General features: G+C 43.0%; 2 protein-coding genes across 6 annotated transcripts; both read right to left on the reverse strand.

Moving 5' to 3' along the window:
• Positions 1-3: 3 nt before the first annotated feature.
• tmprss7 (transmembrane serine protease 7) lies at positions 4-7,408 on the reverse strand. The gene is made up of 16 exons (XM_044339704.1): positions 7,278-7,408; positions 7,115-7,182; positions 6,835-7,028; positions 6,710-6,745; positions 6,393-6,621; positions 6,066-6,190; positions 5,581-5,693; positions 5,342-5,448; positions 4,986-5,122; positions 4,477-4,584; positions 4,264-4,371; positions 4,059-4,175; positions 2,715-2,910; positions 1,620-1,888; positions 372-508; positions 4-246 (listed from the first exon to the last, which is right to left on the reverse strand). The coding sequence occupies exons 1-16, from the start codon at positions 7,368-7,370 to the stop codon at positions 85-87; spliced, it is 2,199 nt and encodes a 732-aa protein (XP_044195639.1). The 5' UTR covers positions 7,371-7,408; the 3' UTR covers positions 4-84.
• A 1,859-nt stretch (positions 7,409-9,267) lies between these two features.
• spata13 (spermatogenesis associated 13) lies at positions 9,268-24,195 on the reverse strand. Of its 5 annotated transcripts, XM_044339609.1 has the most exons (13): positions 23,674-24,195; positions 16,682-18,268; positions 14,143-14,637; positions 13,856-14,000; positions 13,513-13,640; positions 13,034-13,213; positions 12,278-12,457; positions 11,899-12,078; positions 11,575-11,807; positions 10,816-10,945; positions 10,303-10,678; positions 10,085-10,159; positions 9,268-9,969 (listed from the first exon to the last, which is right to left on the reverse strand). In XM_044339609.1, the coding sequence occupies exons 1-13, from the start codon at positions 23,680-23,682 to the stop codon at positions 9,791-9,793; spliced, it is 3,897 nt and encodes a 1,298-aa protein (XP_044195544.1). In that variant the 5' UTR covers positions 23,683-24,195; the 3' UTR covers positions 9,268-9,790. The 5 variants fall into 5 exon arrangements, with proteins under 5 accessions (XP_044195544.1, XP_044195545.1, XP_044195547.1 ...); XM_044339610.1 differs by lacking the exons at positions 16,682-18,268; positions 23,674-24,195 and adding an exon at positions 15,140-15,498; XM_044339612.1 differs by lacking the exons at positions 13,513-13,640; positions 13,856-14,000; positions 14,143-14,637; positions 16,682-18,268; positions 23,674-24,195 and adding an exon at positions 13,449-13,510.
• Positions 24,196-24,258: the final 63 nt, after the last annotated feature.

Raw genomic sequence — 24,258 nt, forward strand, 5'->3', positions numbered from 1 at the left:
ATCTGATAATGCTTTTATTATTTGGTGTGAGCAACAGAATATGTAAACATCAGCTGGCAGTGGATGAATAAGAGTTTCGTCATGTCAGCTGATATGGCTGTAGATCCAGGAGGTGAACTTGTTGACCCTGGTGTAGACCCCAGGTAGGTTTGGTCTGCCGCAGCCCGCCCCCCAGCTGACAATACCAATCAGGAACCAGCGACCCCCGCCTGGCGCCTGACAGGACAGAGGACCCCCTGAGTCCCCCTGAGATGCAATTCATACACATAAAAGAAAAAGAGTACAGTTACTGCTGAATGTTCAAAAGTATACATCAACTTTAAACACAAAATGCAGGTCATTATGTGAGATTCAGTCAGGTGGGAGCTCACCCTACAGGCGTCCCGCTCTCCAGAGGTGACCCCAGCACACAGCATGCGCGGTGAGACAGGTCCGTAGCTCTTCTTACACTCAGTCTGGCTCAGTATGGACACCTCTGCTTTCTGCAGCACTGAGGGCAGCACCTTATCTGCAGGGGGGAAATATGTGGACATACATCTTGCAACTGATGGAGGAAGACATTTAAACATTTTGGGGGTTATGGCAGATTAAACATGAGTTAATAAAGAGTGCAGGAGTTGATAAAGATGCTCTCTTTGATCCCAGATCAAGCATACAGCCTAAGCAGACACAGATCAGAAGCATGGTACTGATCTGTTTCCAAAATGAACGATAATCAGAGTCAAAGAGCAACTCCACTCTTTAAGGGAGACTATCACACAAAAGATGCTTCACAGATGAGGTGCAACTTGAGGAGTACTTGAGCAAAAGCTCAACACTGGTGTGATACTACTTTAAATAAGGGCAGCAGATTCACAAGAGAGTTATAGACATACAGCAAACACATACAGAAGCATCATGACCAACAGGCAAGTGAAATTTTTGTGTCTTTTTTTTTTAATCGCTTTGGTGGTTCCTGAGAGTTTATGAGATGCATATAACACAGGTGGAGAAATCAGATGCTCGTGTGTCAGAAAACCAGTTGAGCAGTGTCTAATTTGTGGTTTTGAATGGCAAAATGGAATTTAAAACATTTCAGGAGGCGCAGTCAGACATTTAGAGACCAGGTGCAAAGGCAGATGCATCTCAAACTTGTTCTGGAAACAAAAGTGCAGCAACTGCAGCAGCAGAGTGAGCCAAGGGTGATGGTCAGGAAAAACAGGGGTGATAATTTGGTAATAGGAAGAGATTAAGAGAACACTTGGCTGGAAAGAGATGTGGGACAAAAACAAATTACAATGATGAAATATGATGACATACCATCCACCCACTGTCTCCCCAAAATGAGGCATATATTTCATATACTGATTTTTGCTTCTATTATCATTTATGACCTTAGTCTTGACCTTTTTGTACTTTTAGTGAGATGTTAGTGGGTGTAATTGTGTATTATTGGTTTGGTTGCATCCTCTGCCATACCCTCATCACCCTGTCTGAATATGTAAGTTTTTTTACTGTATTATTATTGTGATGTATTTAGGTCACTGCATATAACTTGCCCTGCAAGATAATTCCCCTGAAGGATATTATAATTATCTTAAAGTGTAAAAGACACTGAGTTTATCTGAAGAATTGCTCACCCTCCTCAGAACGGTATCCCCACCCGGTGACCCAGCAGCGGTGGGTGTCGGTGACAGTGTGGGAGGTTGCTGGCAGACACACAGGCTGTATCAGCGGACTGAGGGAGGGAGGCCAGGGCTTCTTCAGCTGCAGCAGGGCGATGTCGTAGTCAAACATGTGCGCGTTATAATACTCGTGCACCACAATCCGCTGGATCTCCGCCACATATTTGGCACTGCCTTGTGTCAGCATGCCGAGGTGGGCGCTCCAGTAGCGGGGGTCAGACAGCCTGCAGGGTCAGAGGTCAAAGAAACAGAGGGACATTCTGTAGAGTCGATTTTTGTAGAGTTGATTTATGATATATTTGTTCATAAAATCAGTGTCATAAGTCTTAATAATGTCATGCAACGTAATAATTGCCAGATAAAGTAATAACTTGGCACAATACAATGCTATTTGCAATAAATGGGTTGAAATGTGATGAAAACTGTTAATGAAATACATTTCCGGATTATTACATAATTAACTATTAAAAAAGTAATTATTTACCAGTAATTATTGTATTTTCCTTATTTTTCCTTATAAAACTACTCACTACTTTTATTTGTACTTGAACTGCTACATACCTCATGTAGTAATAATGATGAAACAATGTAATGATATGATCTTCTGGCAATCACATTTATTATTTTTTACATGTAATGAAATCATCAAGTACTTAATTTGTTAAATTCGAACTGCCAAAGATAAATCTGAGGGGAATATGATTAAAGAGATAAGAAAGCAAATAAAACTGATTTCTGTTATACAGAATATGTGCAGTTTTTCTAATTTTTGCTTTTTCTTGTGAAAAGTTGCATACTTCTACATCTTCTGACCTCTACAAATCCCTCAAGTGAAACAGTCCCTTTAGTGAAACTGCTCCCAACGAGAGATAACCTTGGTGATTGGTCGCAAGTACACACTGATTTGTTTCAGGTGGTTATAAGCCAAAAAGGTTGGGAAACATTGCCTGATAATTTACTGTATGCCTGTTCAGTGTATTAACTCTGTGGCTGTCACACATAGAATATACAGCATGAAGCAACACTCAGTTAATCATCAGGGTGACTGACCTTTCCTTGCTGAAGCAGTGGGCAGCTGAGATGAGCCAATTAGCGGTAAGGACAGAGGCGCCACAGTACAGGTTACCAGCAAAGTGGAGGCTGACCTGCCAAGGCCACTCCCCGTCCACAGAGTTGACCCCACCCACAATGCGCTCGGGTCCTGTAGATGAACCCACTCTCTTCACTGAGGAGGGACGACCACAGGCTGCAGAGAACAGAGGAACGGATTCTGTACTGGGATTATTTTTGATGGATTAGCTGTATGTAAAGGAACATAGTTTGTGTGTGTGGATGTGCAAAAATGCCCCTGCTTCTTTAGCCCCCTGTAAATATAAACACATGTAAAGTATATTACATATCATCATATTGTCATTAAAATTCAAGACATTATTGCCTCTAACGAAGGAGTGTTTGGTAGTGAGAGAAACATTTTTATTATGTGCTGTTTATAAAGAATTTAAATGTCCACAGTGTGACTGTATCAGTGTGAGTATACAGTGTGTACACTGATGCTGAGTCATCATCATGACAGACAAGTTTGCTGCCGCCTTATTAAAAAGTAAGAGCTTTGGCACATGTGTGTGAGTACGTGCACATACACACAGGCACACACGCACGCGCGCATGCATGTGTGCCCGGTATAAGTGAGTGATCAAAGACAGGCCTGTTCCCATCACCTTGAGACCCCGTTGTGATAAAATAACAGAAAACAGAGAACGCTATTACAGCAGGATCACCTCAGTGCTGCAGGTCAGCAGGTTTGGAGCACACGGCCCGGTGGATTATAAAATAACAACAACTTTCTCATGAAACCACACAAAGGCAGAGAATTAGCAGTGTGGTGGCAGTGCAACAGTAGCTTCATTAATAGCAGATAACTCAGCCGGGACATGATGTTAATGAGACAGACAATAAATGTGATTATAATTAAGTTGAAGTCAAAAGGTAACAACATTTCTACAACATCTTAAATCCATAATTTAAACTTTTTTTCAGTCTGAAACCAGATCTTAACATGTGGGATAATACTGAGCATAAGTTTCAAAATTGTTAAAAATGTCAAAGATGTTTTGTGTATAATTTTGAGATGAATCTTAATTCTTGAAAATGAATAAATATCATCTTTTTAGAATTATAGTACCTTACAAAAAGGAAGTGTTTTTGCACTGTTGCACCTAAACACGTTGGCACTGGAGTCACTTTAAAGATGTGAGGTTGCTAGATTTATATGAAGAGAAGGGTGGAATTGGGACTGTTCAAAAATCTGTGGTGATATATTTTTTGGGAAATAATTGCTTTCTTGCCACCGTGTCTTGAAGATGTGTTCACAGGGTCGGTAATGCGAGTGCTCACCACAGCCCTCCTCATCACTGTGGTCCTGACAGTCAGGAACACCATCACACTTTGCGTTCTTTTTCAGGATGCAGGAGCCACTGCTGCACTGATAGCTGATTGCTGAGCAGGTAGTTTCTGGCAAAAAAAAACACATTTATTAGTGGTTCTCAGATGAGAGGGTATCGACACATTTTTGTTTTAAAGAAAATACTAAAATTCATACCTTGAGTGCAGTTGATCTCATCTATTCCATTGGTGCAATCTGTCTCTCCGTTGCAGACAAACAGAGGATGCAGAGGACTGTTGCCACCACAGTTCTTTGTGGGCCTCGCTGTGAAGATGTGCAACATTTTTCCAATGCAAATTAAACGATTAAAATAAAAATGTAAGCTTTCCTGATAATAATAACCAAGCAGTAACTCGTAGCACAACTTACAGCAGAAGACCTCGTCGCTCTCATCGTGGCAGTCGTCCAGGCCGTCGCAGCGTCGACTTTTCTCCACACACAGTCCTGTGGAGCACAGGAAGTGGCTCTCTGGACAGGCTGGTGGACACAAGGGTGGGGTTAGCGGTTAGGACTGACATATGATACGGGAAAAAGTAAGAGGAAGGAAAAAATGAGGTGCATAACAATATATGATTAATCTACTTTAAATCTACTTTAGTGACTGAAAGGCAAAGCAAGTAGCTTCTAATGTGATGCTGTTTAAAACTATATGAAAATTACATCTCAACCTAGTCTATCTGTTTACTGTTGTCTTTTATACTAAGTTGAAAAATGTCCATTTATATATTAAGGCAGTTTTTCCCACACTTCATCTCTATAAAGTATATTTAACTGATAACCTCAAGTCCACATTAAAATAGGCACCTATAATCTGTCATTTCCCACACTGCACCCTGGCTGTAATAATGACACCCATGCTCTGGCCCTGCAGTGCTTACGTTGGCTGATATTGTAGCTGCTGTAAGATGCCTGAAAAGGGTGATCAGAGTTACGTGAGCTGCAGCGAAACTCCACCTCTGGGCTGGTGTCAGCGATCCGAAACACTGTGCGGTGTCCCACGTAGCTGCCACAGAAACTGTGAAGCGAAAGTAACCATCATCAGAGCATCTTGCAAGCAGGTTTTAAGAAACTTTTCCTAAATTCTTAAATCATATAGCCACCATTTAATAAGATGATTTCTTCTATCTTAGCGAGGCATTGTCAGTGGTTGTAGATATTTTTATAGGTAAAGCACGCTGTAAATTTTATATTGGAGTCCCCTCAAGCCTATACACATATAGCTGTACCCACATACACGATCTCATTGACCTTCCACCAGCCGTGGTCACAACCTTTCATGTCCTTTGGTTTCAGTACATAGTTCTTGAACTGCAGAGCAACTCCTAAAGCAGAGTTGGGTGTCTACAATAAAAAAAACACAGAAGACACATAATAATAAAAAAAACTATTTTAAGTCACCAGTGAGTTCAGAAAAACTTACCCACAGTAGTACAAGTTATGTATGTGTGTGTGTGTGTGTGTGTGTGTGTGCACCTGAAACCTCCAGGTGCAGGAGCACTGAGGAGGCAGCAGACTTGGGTGGAAGGGGCTGAAGATCTGGCCGGTGATGTCAGGGTCTAACTCAGTTTCAATGTCAGACACGCACTCTGGGAGAAAGAGATAGACCGGAGAGACAGAACCAGAGCCAATAGTTAGCACTGCATATGATAACCAGCACTGCTGCTTACAGTGGGTCCTGAACTGGGAGTTGAGACTTGGTGAGATGATTAAAAAGATATATGAAAGAAGGAAAAACATCTTTTTTTCTACACAAAAATAGTTGTATTTTTCTGAATCTCTAAGTAATCTCTCTGTTGTGAAATAATGGGTAGTTTTACCTCTTTAGGATCTTTTATTTCAATTGATAACTACATGTAGATTTCAAATCCTTGACAAGGGGCCATGCAAACCATTACAGACAAATGTACAAAAGGTTGGGAATGTATCGAATTTAAGACAGCCAGGTTAATGTGTCATACTTTTCTCAGCGATGGCTTCAAAGTGTCCTCTAAAGTTCTTGTTGCCGTTAGTCATTCTGAAGGACAGCAGCATGACGTTGGAGGTAGACACCAGGGAGAAGGAGCTGGACACTGGCTCACACAGCCTGCAGCACAGAGATACACTTCAGTATAAGCAAGGTTCATGTTATAGAGACCTCAAACACACATATTGACATATGGAAAGCAGCCTGTTGCATTGCTTGCAGCTGTAATATATGGGAAAACTTTATATTTTCTTGGAAGGAAGAGCCCTCTGTAATCACATAAAGAGAGAAATCTGCGGTCCAGTGGCAGCTGCAGACTCACCTGTGCAGAATGCGCCCTCTCATGGGCAGCAGAGCATCGTACACAGTTAGGGCATCGCTCACACAGTCGCTGGGCTCAATGAGGAAGGAGGTGACGGTCAGACGGATGAGAGAACCAGGGACAACGGTGAGCTTTACATGGCAACTCACACCACCCCATGATGAGAAGACATTTAAAGAAACCCTTGCCCCAGGAATGTTGGCATACATCTTATCTACACACTGTGAGCCTGGGAGGAGAGAAACAACACTCAGACTATCTCAAACACAATGAGACATGTAACTCTTGCCACACCTTACTGAGGTGTTTTCGCCTACCTGCTGCATTTGATGTATAATCTGAGCGCTGGACAGCTGCAAGAGGACATAAAAGTCAATCTGTGCAAGAGTACACGCTGATAAACACACTTCTATGGAATCCACAGACAGACACACAGACCCACCATTGATGAGGATGGAATCTATATCGACTGGGAGGCCCAGCAGGTAGCCTACAGAGGACCTGTTCTTTAGGGTGGTGAGGACTGAGTCTCTGAGAATGACTCCTATGCACTCCTCACACACCGCTGGGCTCTTTAGACGAGGGACCACAAACACCATCCAGAAATGCACCACCACACCGCCCTTATTGTTGTTACTGAGCAAAGGAACAGCTTGAATTAAAACCTCCATTAATACAGCACTTCAGTAAGATTTGTTGTGATTTTGCCACATGATAACTACCTGAGGTCTGAAATGACAGCCTGCTTGTACAGCTTGGCCACAGAGGACATCTTGAACACACTGCTCACCTGCAACGCACCAGCAATCAACAGTAAACACTCCCTTTAGATCTGATGTTCAACACTAACCATTATATGAATAACAGGGTGACACCAACGCATACCACATGTTGTATTTTGTTCGCCATGGACACAAACTCATGGGACTCAGCCTGGCGGTACTCTGGGATGAACTCCACGTTGGCGACACGGAACATCCCAGCAAAATACGCTCCGCTGTTGCTTTCTCGGCGAACTGTCAAGTGATAATAGTACATATAACATCATGCATACATCAGCCTAATAACAATATGATGATATGAGACCATAAATTTGATCATAAAGCTCTACATTAAAAATAAGTCAGAGAAACTGAGCATGAAAAAAAAATCTAAAAGTTCTGGCAGGTGATTGAAATATAAATTTACTGATTTTTAAGTCTAAAGATTCTTACATGAAGTTGCATCATGTTTACTTACAAATGAAGACCCACAGCAGCGACCACACCACCACCACCACCACAAACACCACCGCCGCGATGATGAGAGCGAGGTGCTGCACATTCAACACACGGGCCCACAGTTCCTTGAGGGCCCCGGGCTTCCGTCTGCGCCTCCTGTACTTCCTGCGGAGCTTCTGCAGAGTGTGGTCCACTGTGGCCACCTCCACAGACACATCTGTAATCTACAGGCAGGGTAGAGGGAGGGTAGGGGGACATGCAATCTTACGCTGATGCAAGGTGCCATCACAGAAGCAGTAAATTTCATGTGCCCTTTCAAGTAGTCACTTCAATCTGTGCAGATTCTAATAGGGATGGGGTTAATGATGTTGAAATGATGTGAAGAAAACAAACAAGTGTCTCTTGATACTCTTAGTTCCCGCCTCAAGAATATTAGAGGCCTCAGGATTCAGTGTTGGAACAAAATAGCAGCCGGCATGCGTATGGCTCTCTGAGGACCATAAGTAGGTTTGAATTACAGGAAAAACATTAAAAGGGCATAACCCTGCTGTTGCCATTCTTCTCTTATCACTGCTCCTTATCCAGGTCAGCTAATTAACATTACAGTAGACGGAACAAAATGCCAATAAATCCCAAACACACAGACTTGAGTGGGCAAGTGTTTCAATGGTCTTCATATGTCAGGGTATGCGCAGGAAGAGCAAAAATGGTGATAAAGTTAAACAAAAGCGTCACATTTTGCTGTTAATCTGCCAACAATGATGTACAAAGTGTCTACTGGTAATAATGCTTCATCTGACTTCATCCTGTGAAGGGAAATACCTAAGAGCAACTCCATCAGATGCAGCGCTCAGCACTCATTGAGTTACCCGGTGCGCATATATTATTCATTCAGTGTCATCCCATACTGTGCAAGTGGCACTTAATCCATCACAAGTAAGCAGGGTAAAGACTCCCAAAAGAAAATAATGGTTTTATCTATTTTACAGATATTTTATCAAGCAGCATGACAACTGATGTTACTTTAAACTTTTGATGTGTAAACAGACTTCCTCTGAGGTTTAAACTTCAGAAACGGCAATATACCTGATTAAAATGCAAATTAATGATTAAAAATGTAACTATGCGTCACTGCTAGAAGAAAAATAAGTCAAGGACACACTGTATGTTACTTACGCTGGCAGCTCCCTGCTGAGATGCATCATCTCCGTGCGTCTGCTCGTTCTCCTCACGCTCTGCGCCCATGACACAGGCATCCCTTCAAGGCCTCTATCATCTAATTCCTGATTTCAGATTTTTAAGATCCATTCTTTCCCTTCAGAACAAAAACAGGCGTTTAAAGGCAGCAGCACACACAGACACACACGTTGTAAAGTCAGACTGTGCCTGAGACGCACTGCCAGCAGGTGTGTGAAACCAGATCCTTCAGCACAGGCGAGCGGTGGAGAAACAGGGAGCTTGCTGATGGTAACGACCCTCCTCCAGTCCTATGGTTAATGTTTCATTCATTAACTTCTATTGCTCGCTTTTATCTAATTCACATCATTCCACATGCTTCTGCCACAAAAAAGTATTTGCTCTGCAGTAAAAACAAACAAACAAATGGCTAGTTGCATAAACAAATAAGAAATTGTTTTAAAAGAGACAACATTTGGTATGTTTGTACAAGAGTTTTATTTACACTGTTAACAGGGAGGTCAAAGTGTTTATCCTCTGATTGTTTTGTGCTCAGAGGTGACAGACTTGCAGCATAACTCAAAAGAAAAAGGGTCCAGCCTTTGTGAAATTAACTAAAACCATGTTTGTCAGCATAAAAGCAGAATATACATCATTGTCAAAATTAACAGAAAAAAAAAAAATCTTTCAGCTGGAATTAATAAGACAAGGGGTGGGGTCTCTTGAACTTGAGTGAGCAGCATCTTTAACACAACACATAACAAAAACAGACAGTCAGTATTTTAACACTTTTGTCATGCCCCTTTAAAACTGTAGGCACTGAACTTCAACATGAAACAAAAACAGACAGATTAAGAGACACACGAGGCACAAAACCAAAAAAACGACAGTACATTCACAGGCAGGAAAATACAGGAAAAAAATAAAGTCGTCAGGACGGTTTGGGTGTGCTCTCAACATGCACAGACAGAGGGAAAAAAAAGGATGAGGGGGGGCAAAGCCTCATTTCCTGAAAAAGGCGTTGCGGGTGATGCTGTACAACAGGTGATAAGGCTTTCGTTTTGGGGGCTCGGCCAGTGTAAAGACCTGCTGTTGAGGCACACTGGTTGGAATGGTGACGTGACGCTGGTGAAGTGGGTGAAGGTTTTGGTGTGGTGGGACAGAACCGGAGTAACCAATAGCTAAAAAGGTAAAAAGGCAAAAGGAAAATCAAAATTATGAATGAGGAGTAAATAAAAATTAAAATAAATGAAACAAACAGTGGCTCAACGGCATGAAGAAAAACGTTTTCCTTACATTTGATCTTCCCGTGTTTGCCTCTTCTGGCGTTGACAATGGCCTGTTTTCGTTGTTCTTCACTGATCTCCATTCCTGAGAAGAGACACAAACATAAACCTTCAGGTCAAAATATTTCCTACCACCCCCTCTTTCAACACTCTTTACACTGTTTTATTTGACATCTACGCACAGTGGCTGTTTTGTATCACAAGTGAAAGGAATTCGGCAACACTCACCCATCTCTTGGTCCTCCTTGACTCTGTGTCTCTCCTTGGCAAAGGCCTGTAACCACCTCTGCTTGTCCTGGGCCTTCCTGCAGCACAGCACACACATTAACTCCAGAGTGGAGGCGTGGCGCAGGCGCAGAGCGTTCCTCAGGGTCAGGCCCAAGTCCGAGTCCCGCCCGTCAGGCATGTCCACCACCTCGGTCTGGTCCATATCCAGCCGTCCACGGTAGTGGAGCAGGTCTCTGCGCAGGACATCTTTTTTGCAGTAGACCAGCTGGTGGTCAAAAAGGAAGAAGCTGCGCTGTTGCATTTTGCCTTGCCGGACAATTCGAGTCAGCTCACCAGAGTGGATCAGCTCTGAGCTGCGCTCTAGCACATCAGGTCCCTGCAATAAGACATTTACAAATACATTCACAAAGAGTCAAAAGATGTATACAAACGAATCGATATAATTTACTTAAGGCTAACTGTATATTATCGATTGCCAGCATTCAAATCAGAGGATTATTCAATAGCTATCACCTCCCAGTGCAGAATGGCAACCTGCCAGTGAGCGATGGTGTCAACACTCTCCAGCCTTCTCTTCCTCTCATTGATCAGACTGGCCACATTCTTCATGGCTTCGTGTGCTTTGCTCACTCCACTGTAGTCACTGCAATTAACAAGACATGGAACACTGAGCATGGGGCCACCGGAGAAATAAAATGAAAACAAGGACACTCCCATTCACAGTGACACACTGCTTCCATCTAAAACATGAAAAAGTAAGAAATAAAACCACTGGGACCAGGATGAGCTCTTTATTTAGGATGAAATAGTTTGAAACATAATGCAGATCCCTGTGATGAATGAATGAATGAATGGATCATTGATATTAATGAACTGGATAATGGTACCTGATGCTAGGCTATTTAAATAAGTATCACTGTAGTTACTTGCTTACAGCTTTCGTTGTACAGCAAAAGTAGGACACCAGCTGCATTGAGTCAAGCTACAATATATGATTAACTGGCATAAGATGTAGTTATTGTAGTGCTGAATGTATCCATAGCAACAAGCATCATTGGTCCTGCAGTGAGCAACAGTGTCAACACTGAATTAGATGGCTTATGACCCATATACTGTATACAGTTTCATATATGTTAGTGCTGGGTGATAGAAGATAATGATGCATGCTGGAGTGCAGAAAAAGTGCTATTTTTGTATGTAAGATACTCAAAATGTACAACTAGCACAAGTGATACATAGTGAAGTAAAAGTGATACATTTGCCTTGGAGTACCTGTGGTCTTTGGGGGTGTACTTGAGCAGTTCTCCCAGCTGCAGGGGGTATTTACAGATCTTCTGGACGGGTGTGAGCAAGAAACCAGCTATAGAAATGTCAATCATCTGCTGAAGGAGCCGGCAGGCCTCAAAGAAATGCTTATATCGCCCCGACTTCATGAGGCGCTGCAGCTCCGCACAGGCTGCTGGATGAGTGTTGCAGTACTCTGAGTAGATTGAAAAGCCCTCCCCCTTTGGAAAAAAAGAGACATTCACTGAAAAATTTAATCTTCTCAATCAGGTAAATAAATTAGTCTGTCATTAGACTGACTGTGGCCATTACCTGCAAGAGAAAGCAAGAGCCTATTTCACTGAGATGTGGTTGTTCTTTGTTGTATTTCTTGTCCAGGTCTCGAAGGAACTGCCTCTGAAACTTGTAGATGTCCTCTATGTTGCTGAAGATGGTCTTCAACTGCAGCTCACTGAACATGTCCGGGTGTTTACGGCACTGACGGATGTAACCCTGAGAAGAGACAGAAAACCAGTATTTTTTACATTGTGATGATTCATGAAAACAGTTCAGATACTGGCCAACAGGAGGTGCTTAATGGTGGAGCTGAATATTTTAGTATGGAATGCATTTTGATTTTTTTCACGTCATTTCTAAAATAGTAGAGTGTTGACATTTATTAGAACGGACTTAAATGTCAACTGGTCCATACCTCACAGATGTCCTTCAGGTGCTTGATGTAGATGCGTTCAGTATTCATGATTTCCTGAACCACATTGGTTCTCATCTGCTCTTTGTGCTGGGCGCTGTGTGTGTCCCTGGGAGTTGGATCTTCCTGGTCCGCTACGCTTTCCACACTTTCCGCACTCGAGTCCTCCTGGTTCACACGCACCTGAAACACATCCACCACAAACACAGTGACACATTAACAAGGCAGTTTGCTAACTTGAAGTCAGGATTACTTTTCCGGAACATATTTAGCCCGATTATTTCTTTCTTCCAGTTAAAAATACTCAAACTTTATTACAAATATGCTGCTTAACACTCAAATCAGTCTTTTTAAGATTTAATGAAATTAAGTGAAATTTCTAGCGATTACAAAAGGAAGTACAATAACTACTTAAACTACAAAAGATTCTACTCTACATCGCTATAGTAACAACATGTGCAAATTTAACCAGGTCCTGTTAGGTAACATTGATTCAGCTACAAGCAATTACACAGCAGACGCCCATCTGCCAATCAAATAACCTCACCATGGTTACCACAGACTGCCTAATTAAGACTCAACTGTCAGTCAGCACCGGTCACCACAGAAACGAGCTGAACCTCTGAGGTTTGAACCCTTTCACACACTGTGTTAAGAGGGCTGGTGAGGTTTGTTTGGAGCTAAGCCAGTTTACAAATCTTTTCTGTGCTGCTGGAGAGCAAACATGTGTCAGGCACACAGGTCAGGAAGTCCACTTACCCGCACAAAACTGGAGGGGAACCAGGCCTCCTTGTCAGGCCCCCTACCCCACCACCAGTCCTTATGTGAGGCTTCCAGGACACGGATAACATCTCCAGCCTTGAAGGCCAGCTCCTGCTCCTCCATGGTCACATGGTCCCAGAGAGCCTCAGCATACACCGTGTTGCCAGAGCTTATCCACTGAGTAACACATATACACACACAACCAGATAAGATAAAGATACAATTACATGCAGACTAAGCCGATGTCTAACATGCAAGATTATATCTAGACTTAAGGACGCTGCAGTAGTTGTCTCTTACGCTGAACTGGGGCAAAACATCTTGAAAACACACGAAATGAAAACGTTTTCACATGGCTTTTCACAAGGCACACATAAAACAAGACAAATGTTGCATCATAAGTTCAATTCACATTCTTGGAGATGACGTTTGCGAGTGTTGCAACGTGACAAGTGAGTTCCCCTCCTCAGCCTCACCTCGTTGAGCACAGAGAGCTCCACCCCTGGCTGGAGGTAGGGTGTGACATCAGTCAGCTCATCAAAGCTGCCCTCCTCCTCCTCACTCACGCTGTCATCAAGTGTTGCTGAGCACTCAGACACACCATCTGCAACACACACATGGTGATTAACAAAAGATTAACATTCTGACAAGATTTAAATATTCCACAAAACAAGCCACAGATGCAGGAACACCCACACCTGACGCTATACCAACATTTTCCTCCAACACACTGACAACACGTTGACATTCCAAGACTCAACTTTCCTACAGACTACAATTTGCAATCGCTTGTCACATATCAACAACCCAGGTTCTCACCGCTGAGCACTCTGTGGAGCTTACGCCGTCCAACGCGGTCCAGTCCGATGGGGGTGCTCTGAGAGAAGGTGGAGGGGCGAAACCTGGCAGACACTCCTCTATAGGGGGGCACCTGGTGGGAGGGGATGGGCGGCCGTGACAGGGGCTGTAGAAAGGACAAAAAGAAACATCCTGGGATTTAGGAAGAGCTCACTCAAATCCAAACAGAGCTGACAGGAACAGTCAACGAGTCTATTATTATTTCTGAATAGTTTATACTTCTACTGGTTTAACCTGTGAAAACTTACAGATGGAAGGCAGTCCTCCTTCTCCTCTCCATCAGCGGAAAACAAATCCACAACTCCCATTGCTGAGACGGGCCGCTGCCTTCTGCCCTGAATGTCGCCGTTCATGTTGCAGTTGTCAGGGCTGTCTCCATTCCCAAACCCGTCATTACCACTAGAGTCTGTATGCAGTGATGCATTTTCTGTCCTTCCCTCAGCATGAAGTTCTGCCACTTCCTCAGGAATGGAGTGCTTCCTGGAAACGAGCTGCCCGTAGTCCGAGATTGGCCGAGGTCTTGGGCGCCCACCTCTTCGTCTGGGCTTGACGGAGGATGTTTCTGTGGAAGCGGTGGCTGCATCTGCGGGTGATGTGGGTGATGCGGGTGATGTGGGTGTCGTGGGTGATGTGGGTGAGTCTGAGAGGCTTGCTGGGGAGATGGGAGGGGTGCTGTTGCTGCTTGTTGGAGAGACTTCCTCTGTTTGGAGAAGTGCTTCTTGTCCTTGGTCATCTGATGTCGCCTAAGGATCAAAGGTAAAAAAACTGAAAACTCCAAAAGGGCAATTATATTGACTTCTCTCTGTTCAATGACCTGCAATGTACAGAGATGTAGAACATAATGTCTGCTGGAAAGGACATATTCTATTCAGAAAGAAAGCAAAATGTTACTGCAAGTCATAAAAGCTCCAAGTAGAAACAACTGTCTTGGTTTGAACTAGAGGCAGAAAAAGAATCAGGGCAAAACTGTTTTGGTGAACTTTATCAGGATCCTCGTGAGAAACTTGATTATCACGTGAAAGTATTCAAGTTCACACAGTGATTGGCTCCACATATTGAACACAATCAACCCCCACGCTTATCACGTTCAAACAAGCCCAGCAGCTGAAATAGCACAAATATTCCACAATTAAATGTTATCATACTGTATGTATTGTATGCTCAACAGTCAAATATTGGCTAATGGTTACTCATTGAAAATTGTTGTTATAAGCCTGTTAGTCAGCCAGCAATATCAAACCTCACCTCTTGGTTTTCTCGATCTGGGTCCATTCCCCGGCATATACACTGGAAAGGCACACAGTGGACTAGCACCATTGTGAAACACACACACAGGCCTGCGTCCCCAATACCGAGTCCCTGATTATTTTGAGGCCAGTAAAAGCCGCTTGACTTCTAAAGTAAACAAATCTGATTTTTTTTGTTCATCTTCAAAGGCAAAATCCTACACTTAAGCCAAAAAACATTTCACTCTAATAGTATGATTATGGTCTCGTCTATCTGCTGGTGCTGCTAGCTGTCCCGGGCCCAGTGTCCATGGTGCTGGACTTTGATCCATTGGGCTTCAGCTAGAGGGAGGGAAGCAAGAGGGAAGGGGGAGAAGCGAGGCGGGGTTTGTGCTCACTCACTGCTGCCTACCCTTCTGGGACACACAGGACTATTGAGCTGTTTTGCGCAAGGGCCACTAATCATAAACAAAGCCTAATCATTAACTGTGTCTGCTCCTTCAGTGTGCCTGTTAGCGGAGAACAGTTGGCTTCGGCATGTGATACTACTACAGCAAAAGTCAGTATATCACATAGAGGGCAAATATGACACACAGGAAAACGACGGTGAAGCACTGTTATGTCTATGTTGTTATTTCTTTAACGTTGAAGGGGACTTTGGACCACATAGGCTCAGGTTGCAGGGTATGAGTTCTGACAAGTATCACGTCGACATGAGAACTTATCTCAGAGGGTTAGAATCAAATTCAAAGATCACTGCTTAGGAGTGATCTTTCATTTCCTAAGACAAGGGTCAATGCCATTCAATTGGAAGATGTTCTAAATGATAAGGAAGAGATTTAATCTTTCCTCTGCTTCCCTCCTCTTTGAAACTTTACAGAAAGCTAACCTGTAACTTAATAATTTCCCAGTGCCTTGCTTCCAAATGTAATGATAAAAGTTTCTACTAGTATGTGATAGTGTACTTTGTTGTCTTTCAGTTGAAGTATCTATCTGCACACAGTGAAAAGCTCTGTCATCAAACAGGCCAGCTGCACAAAGATAACATGCTAGCTTTATATCATTATTGTATTACACAAGTCCTGGCTTGTAGTATATCAGATTATCTGCATCTACTGAGGCAATGAGCAGGGAGGATCAGGTGGAGCAATATTGACTGCTAAAAGAAAAAAATAACCATAAATGAGGGAGGACCCACAAATTCCCAGAAGCCATTGATAGCACAGGAGAAAATTTATTGGGCCTGAAAGGGAGTAGATTCGCCCCCGTGGAAGGAATCCACAACAAACACAGGAGGCTCTGGAAATGGTGACAAAAGATGACTACAGGAAATGTTTCAAGAGATGGGAGAAGCACTGAGACAAGTGTGCTGCATCCTAAGGAGAGTACTTTGCAGGGGATTAGAAAAGGTACTACTGCAAGATTTACAATGATGGTTTTTTAACAACTCTGGGTATTTTTGGGGCCCCCCCTCGTACAACTATACACCAAGAAAATTGGATTATTTCACCACAGACACCTGCCATTTTTATGCGCATGATTTGCCAAATTACTCCCTTACCTTATTTGATAGTGAGTTGACCTCCGCCTGCTCTTGGCTTTGTAATGGCTCCTTTTGGCTGTGCGTAGATGAAATGCATTCTGCCGTCTGTTTATAACCACTTCTTGTAGCTACAGTGAAAGATTCTGAGTGAGCAAAGACACCAGGTGAAGTCGCTTCTGTTCTCTCTGGGGGCTCTACAGAAACTGGGACCTGGACCTGGTGCTGCTGTGAATTGACATCATATTCAGGCTGTGGGTGAATCACTGGGTTGTGTTCAAGAGACATGACCCGAGCTCTGATGGGCGAGGGCCGGCGCTGTCGCTCACTGGTTGTTAGGCAAGGCACACGGCGGGAGTAGTCGTCATGGAGACGGCTCAAGGGTGACATGGTAGATGGAGAAGTAGGGCTGGGGGAGGGACTTCGTCTGCGCCGGACAGTCAGGTCAGTCATGCTGCCTACTAGCTTCAGCATCTGTCCCTTCGTCTTCACAGGACTCTTTCTGCGGCTACCAGCGTGGCCTCGGAGGTCCACTGAGGAGGCGCTGGCTGTCCTCTGGATGTTTGGCGTCCCATTTGATGTGTTCGTCCTCTGGGAGTCTTCCTGTTGTGAAGGAGGACCTGGAGATGGAGCTTTGCGTCTGAAAGGTGCCTTAAATATATGAAGGTTCTCTGCACTTTTGCTCAGTCTGCTCAGCACCTTCACATTTGTGTTCTCATTCATGTTCTCTGTTTGGGCATTGACCTTACAACTTTGATCTGGTTTCTGAGTGTCTGCAGCTTCATCTGTGCTTCGTCCTGCTAGTCTCCCATTCCCCATGTCAAATAAAGAGATGCGTCCTGCCCCGTACGCCCTCCTGATACTCCTGGAGAAGCGTGAATTCCTCTGGAGGCCATCTCCATCATCATTTTCCTCATCATCGTAGTCCTCGATGTCTGAGCCATGCTGACTCATTATAGCCAACTTTTGCACGGTAAAATTTCCATTAGACACACCAACACCTTCTGCAATCTGTAAATGATTTGTTGCGTCATCTTGCTTAGGGTCATTGTTGGTGACAACTGCGCCATTAGCCATTTCCTGATTGGACATAGGCACATGCTCTCCGTCATGGTTGGTTGCCCCTTTACTCTGAATGCCCTGGAGCACAGAGGAGCGTAGCTTTTTGAAGGAGTCCACGACACCCAGTCCTTGGAGTCCAGACCAGGACTGGGGGCCGTTGCTGCTGCCATCGTTGCTGTGGGTTAAGGTGGGACTGTCAGTGTTTGGACTGTGGGCAGGGACGGCACCCTTCCTCGAGTTAGAAAAAAGCCTCATAATTCTTGAGGAGTGGGGTTTTCCTTCAGGTTGAGCTATAACAGGGTTGGACCAGGCAGAGGAGTTGATGCCATTCAATCGGTTCTCGTCAGCGAGAGAACCTGCAGTCATTGGTTGTACCTGGGCTCCACACCCAGATAGCAGATATGGGACTGCACTTCTCTCAGCATGACTCTGGAATGGATATATATCACTGAGGGGTCGGCTCCGAATCAGTGGGTCAGCTTTGGAGTTGTGGAGGCACGGGAGAGAGTCTTCGCTTGTGGACAAGACTCTGTCCTTTTGTTCTGCCTGCAAAACAAAACAGAGATAAATTCAGTGACCTTTGCATGTTTCAATATAAAATTAATAAATTTGCCTATCAGATATCGGCAGATCAGCTAAATTCACATCACATTTGTTTCAACAAATTAACTGAGTAAAACAAAAGATTGTTACAGCAGTACTGCAGCACATTGTTATGGATATAAATTTCTGAGAAAGCATTAGCACAAAGAGTACTGTACATACCCTTAAGGGGCTCGGAGCATGAGAATTAATTATTGAGTGTTTACAGTACACGTCCCTCTGTGCTCGTATGTAACAGGAGGAATGGGGAGCAGAAAGGGAGGTACGCAGATAAACAGAAAGCAGACTATCCTTCAGTGTGCACAGGGCCATGAGGAGTAAGACATCTTTCACAGAGAACACTACGTGCATTTGTCCTTGGTGCTGTATTTCAACGTCCAAGGGGAGCTGAGGCCCAGGTTGGGGTGATGTTGTGCTAAGTTCAGTTTTATGTGTGTGTGTGTGTGTGTGTGTGTGTGTGTGTATGACTCAGGGCAGTAGCTAATGCAGCTGAGCCTTTGAAGTGAGGCTTTGTGAGCGTGACTAAGCAATGAAACTTGCTAATCCATTGTGATTAATGCAATAAATTGCCCAGTTTTCTCCAGATTACGTCGATGATGAGGTGGTTGTAATGGGGAGGACTGTGTGGTCTTCGAATCAACGGCACTGTTCAACTCCCTCATAATGGTCCACTCATGCACAACTTGCCATTGTCTGTCTATTTAAGACTCCTTCACATTGTCTATTTTAAAGTCTCTGTCATGACTGGATTAAACCGTTTTTGCTGGTATTCTGGTCACTGTATAGCTGAAAACTGACTCAAATAAGTAACCAGCAAACCAACACCATTAATCATTTAACTATAAATGACTAGGCTGGAACTGCATGCCTAAATGATCATAGAGTATATAAAACATAGGTGTATATGAACACTTGGATGATATTGCTTAAGTTCTTTGTCCCTTCTAAAAAAAACATTTTCTGCACGTTACCTAACCTTCCAAGGAATAATATCTCTTGAAAAACATTTTGTGCATTCACATGCCTTCTCTATCAGATGTTCCTGCATGGGGAGGAGGAGGAATGAGCATCTCAATAACTAGTTTACCTTTTTCCAGAGGCAGAACAGTCCACAGAATATGACCCTTTCTTTGTCTTACATTGTCATATTTGTCAAGACAAGATTTGGATAATATGTATATGAGACTAGAGATTGTCTACGATTTTGGTTATTGCAGTAATATGATAGCTTACATATGTACAAGTCATATTATTCAAAGCTAAATTACAGTAAAGTGGAACAATCTTTTATTGTAATATTCACATCACTAGTAATCATTTTACAACATTTCCTGCAGGAAAACTATCCTGTAATCCTTTTAGTAATGCTTACAAATTCTGTAAATATTGTTCAGCCACAAGCAGGTTTTTTTTTAAGGTTTGAAAGCAGTGTTGCTTCCACTGATTGCTGTGTGGACAGGCTGGAAGTTAAGAGGGATCCTGGAAGGCTCCCATGCCTCCCGTCCCCATGCATGTTCAGCAACAGATGGGCTTTCTCAGTCAAACCCTCTGTGGAATCTGCTGTCACTTCAACCAGCTCCCTCCATCACACTGAACACTTATGTAAACACAGAGCCACCGCCGCCAAGCACCGCTGCTGACAGACAGTAAACACCCCTCGTGAACAATGTGTTGCTTTCAAAGCTATGCTGAATTGTCTTCTTGTACTTTTTCCTCCTCAGCCACTGACGAATCCCGTTGAGGAGAAACTGGAAAAATAGATGGGATCAATTATTCCATCTCTTCCAAGCAGAAAGATAAGAGATGAAGAGAAGAATGTCTAAAGCTCTGAGAGCTTGTTTTTGTTTTGAATACCTACGTCATGCTATCAGGCGTTCTACCAACTGTGCTATCCTTCAACACCTTTATGCCTTCTCCCACATTTGGCGCCAACTGGCCTGTGACAGTTGGCATTCACTAATACTTGGCAGTGCTGTTAGTTGGAACCAAGCTGACACAGGTGGTGACCATTTCACAAACAGACAAAAGTGACTTTAAACATCATACAAGCAATGTGATGGTTTATAACTTTCCAGTATATTAGTTAGGTGCCCTTTAAGAATCATAATTTTATGTGGACCATAAAATAAATCTAACATCCTTAGATGTATTAAACTCAACAGTGCTAGTTTTGATGTACATAGTACATCTCACTTGTTCCTTTTCCTTCAGAAATAGATAAATGTACTGTATGTTGTACTGCTTCTTTCTTAAAGTACTACATTACTGTAATGTCCGGAATACATAAAACAACAAAAGTACAGGAATACATTATACTCAAAGGAATACAGCGGAGAAAATCTTACATTTTATTTAAGTATCTCAAAAGTTGAGACCCAAACATTAGCGTTTAAGCTCTGCCATCGTTTTCTTTAGTCAAAATGTTCTGAAATGAGAAATAAACTATGCGAATAAAATACGTAACATAAAAAAAAGAATCTATTACAGCTATTTCTATAGCCACACTAATTGCAAAATCCAGACAGAATATTACTTACGTATATGTTAATACGCCCTACTGTCTGTGAATGCAGCTCAGTTTTACTACGTTAAAGTTTCCTCTATCATCTTTGCTCTGCCGTAGTGCGTAGCAGGATCACTGCTGCTCTCCGACTTCCTCCTGCTAAGCGGTGGATGGGAGCGGCACTCTGAGGCCCTGGTCCAGAGTTAATTAAGAGCTCAGGGAGGAGTCCCCCCCCCTCACACACACACATGGCAGCCAGCTGGAGCCTGCTGGAGCCAGCCTCAGATTATTCTCCCATGGAGGAGGATGAACACGCACCCTGATACATAAACATGTATACAAAGGTAAAAAGCATGCAGTCCAAAAACACATGCGCAATTAGTTAGAGCATCCTTTCTCACAGTGCACGTCCCATGTCCATGTGCATGTGCATGCTCGCACAGAGTAGGGAGGAAGGCATTTAAATCACTGACTCCCTTCCTGTTTGGCTAGAAAACCCAGGCGGTTATGTAAGAAGTCAAAAACACATAGTGATAAGTGACCTCCTGCCCATAGTTCACCTCTGCAGCGGTATGTCCTGCCTGAGGCTAGGATAAAACTCATTAGGCCAGAATGAACTGAGCATTAAATTAAAAGACCACCAGACAGAGAGCATCAAGGGAAAATGAGCGTTTCTGTCATTTTCCATTCTCTGGCTTAACTCTGAGACAGACACAACTACTCCTGAAACAACACTGTCATTCTTTTGTAAATTTACTTTATTGGTTGTCTATTTGTCTAGACGAATGAAAGCTGCAAGAGGAAATACTTCTATCATGTCCTAAGATGACACCACACAGTGTTTAAAAGAACAGATTGGCTGATTAGCGTAGTTGTAGTCAGCATGCGTAACAAGGCTTCTGAGAAACTTAAGCTGAACACACTGTCTGTTGAGTACTAGAAAAAGTTCACTGTATTTCCCGAAGATGAGTTCATGTTTGAGGTTGTGTAAGCGTCTGGCAAGATTAACCGACACTTGACAATATTCAGAATTAAACACTTGAATTCATATTAAAATATTTTTGGCCTGGGTGCTTGTTAGCTGACTGTACAGCCTCTTTCCAAGATGTAAAGTGTCAGCTAGTAGACTCTGAAAAAAAAGGGAACAGTGTGTGGGAATGGGAGTGTGTATGTTTGTGTGTGCATAGCCTATATTCCTCTTCCATCCCAGTAATAATCAGATTAGCAGAGCTTTACCAGTCTGTGTGCAGGACTGGTTTCATCTACACATGATAGCCTAATCAGGGAGACAACCAGGCTATTCAGCACTGACTGAGAGTGACACTCTAAAGGCCTGTAAACAGCCCACCAGGACTTGACTGCAGGAGGGGGAACTTGTCCTGTGTGCACTCAAATGTTTAAGGGTGAAAATTAAGAGATGAAGGCTTAAGTTCCCTCGACAGTGTGCGTAATGAACGTGCTGCTTCTTTTGTGGTCAATTCAAAACCACAAATTACCAGCAATCTTCTTTATGGCACCATTGATTTACATGGTTTTGAAATTGACTTGTCCTGCTCAATCAGGTGAGCACAAACACTCTACCGCTTCAGTTTCCTGGATGAAGTCTCCTATTTAGCCATGACCTAGTTCCTCATTTTTTATCTGGCAGAAAAAGAGAGGAATTGGAGACACCACACCCCTTTCCATAAACCGTGAGAAGTACAGGTACAGGCCAGACCAGGGAGTGTCACCACTCTCACACAGGCAGCTACTTACTCACCTGATCTGCTGTGGACTGTCATAGAGACAGACAACCAGAAATCTAACACCACACAGTGTGCGAGGCTTAGAGAGGACAAAACACAACTGAGCCTCGTTGTCAAGAGCGTAACCTGACAGAAATACAACAATAAGTAAAAGGCTGCTCCATCAACATTCAACAGTCAAAACAGAAAACTTCTCTAGATATTGGAATCTGAGACTCTTAAAAAAAAAAAAAAAAGTTTCCCATCAGTTTGTGAGCTCGGAAATAGTTTGTGCTCCTGGTTTAAAAGTAGTTTTTCAATAATGAAGACAGTGCAAATGTCCCTTTTTTTGATAGCACTGAAAATGGCAGGTCAAACTTTCAAACATTTCCTTTTTGCTGCTCTGTAGATTTAATTTAATAACGGAAACAAATCTCTAGGTGTTGTATTTCATGTCTCATGTGACTGAAATACAGCTGTGTATGAAAGCGAAAGTAGCCAGGTGTAAAATCAGATTGTAGTTGTTTAGACTTGTTGTAAAAAATCACATCTTTAGCACAATATAAAAGCAGAGGATTCTGATCTGAGGACTATTAAACGATAAAATATAGACAATAGAGTTTATCTCTAGTGTAAAAGTCTATCTGGGGAGCCATGAATACAACTGTAGTGATCACTGCAGAATCAAGAAGTGTAGCCAAGTCAGTACCTACCTGCTAAGAATGAAGCAGACTCTGAAAACAAGGAACTATGAAAAGGGGATTACACTGAGAAGTTTTCTAAGCTCATAAAGAACTCGGGGCCAAACTGCTTATTTATTTCTGCATTAATTAACTTTCTTCGGCCATAAAGCTCTTTGTAGTTGCTTGCCCCCCCAGCCCCTCCTTCACCAACTCCCTGTACAGCCTGGCATCTCCCACATCACTATAACAACCAGGGCTGTAATGCACTACAATAACCCCCTCTGGTCCCATTTCAAACAAGAACACAAGAGGGGGAAATCACTACAACTGTAATGTGAACCGTTTAAGCACAAATTAAAAAAGTATTGATTGTTTAATTAAAACTTATAGTATCTATAAATTAAATATAAAGCTAAAAGAAAACACCAAAAAGCTCACCCTGCTCATAGTCGCTGATGTTGTCCTCCTGACCTTTTTTTTCTCTCACATCAACAGAGCAGCTGTTTCTGTTGTTCAGCCATAATGAAGCAGCTTGGGTTTCTTTGGGGTCCCACGGTTTGCTGCTTCGCACTCGTTGTCCACTCGCAAAAACATGTCGGGTGTAAAAAAAAAAAAAAAGAACAGCAGGATAGCTGCGTTACCTCCGCTGACTAGTAAAACCGAAACATCTTGAGACAAATGGCTGGCTGGCTGACTTCTTAAACACACCGGGCTAGCAACTTGAGCTAACTCACTGACTCACTGATAAACTTCTAAATTGCGTAAGCTCTGCGACTCTTAATTTTCGTTTCTCGAACCGGCAAAACCAGTTGGTAGTCAAGGAAATTAAAAAATAAATATTGAATCATAAGGTGTCTGCCGAAGTTGCTCAAGAAACGCGTCTTATTTCGCAGATAAATCCAGTTAGAAGAGGTCTTTCTTGGAGGAGAGAGCTGGCGAGCATCTTAATGCACTTGTTGCAGTGTTTGCAAGGGGCGGGGCTTCGCGAGGTTACGAGAAAGGTTACTGGTTGACCGCGGCGTG

This window comes from Thunnus albacares, chromosome 21 (genome assembly GCF_914725855.1).
Source record: "Thunnus albacares chromosome 21, fThuAlb1.1, whole genome shotgun sequence".
Taxonomy (NCBI): Eukaryota; Metazoa; Chordata; class Actinopteri; order Scombriformes; family Scombridae; genus Thunnus; species Thunnus albacares.

Excerpts from the sequence above, each read along its gene's own strand:
- spata13 (XM_044339609.1), bottom strand. Across the intron at positions 14,638-16,681 it reads TCAACTCACTATCAAATAAG|GCGACATCAGATGACCAAGG; the intron begins GTAAGGGAGTAA and ends TTTGATCCTTAG. Across the intron at positions 13,641-13,855 it reads GCTCCACAGAGTGCTCAGCG|ATGGTGTGTCTGAGTGCTCA; the intron begins GTGAGAACCTGG and ends TGTGTGTTGCAG.
- tmprss7 (XM_044339704.1), bottom strand. The coding sequence starts at position 7,370 with ATGTTCCGTGTCGCCAACGTGGAGTTCATCCCAGAGTACCGCCAGGCT. Across the intron at positions 7,029-7,114 it reads GCTGTCATTTCAGACCTCAG|TAACAACAATAAGGGCGGTG; the intron begins GTAGTTATCATG and ends TCCTTTGCTCAG. Across the intron at positions 1,889-2,714 it reads CACTGCTTCAGCAAGGAAAG|GCTGTCTGACCCCCGCTACT; the intron begins GTCAGTCACCCT and ends CTGACCCTGCAG.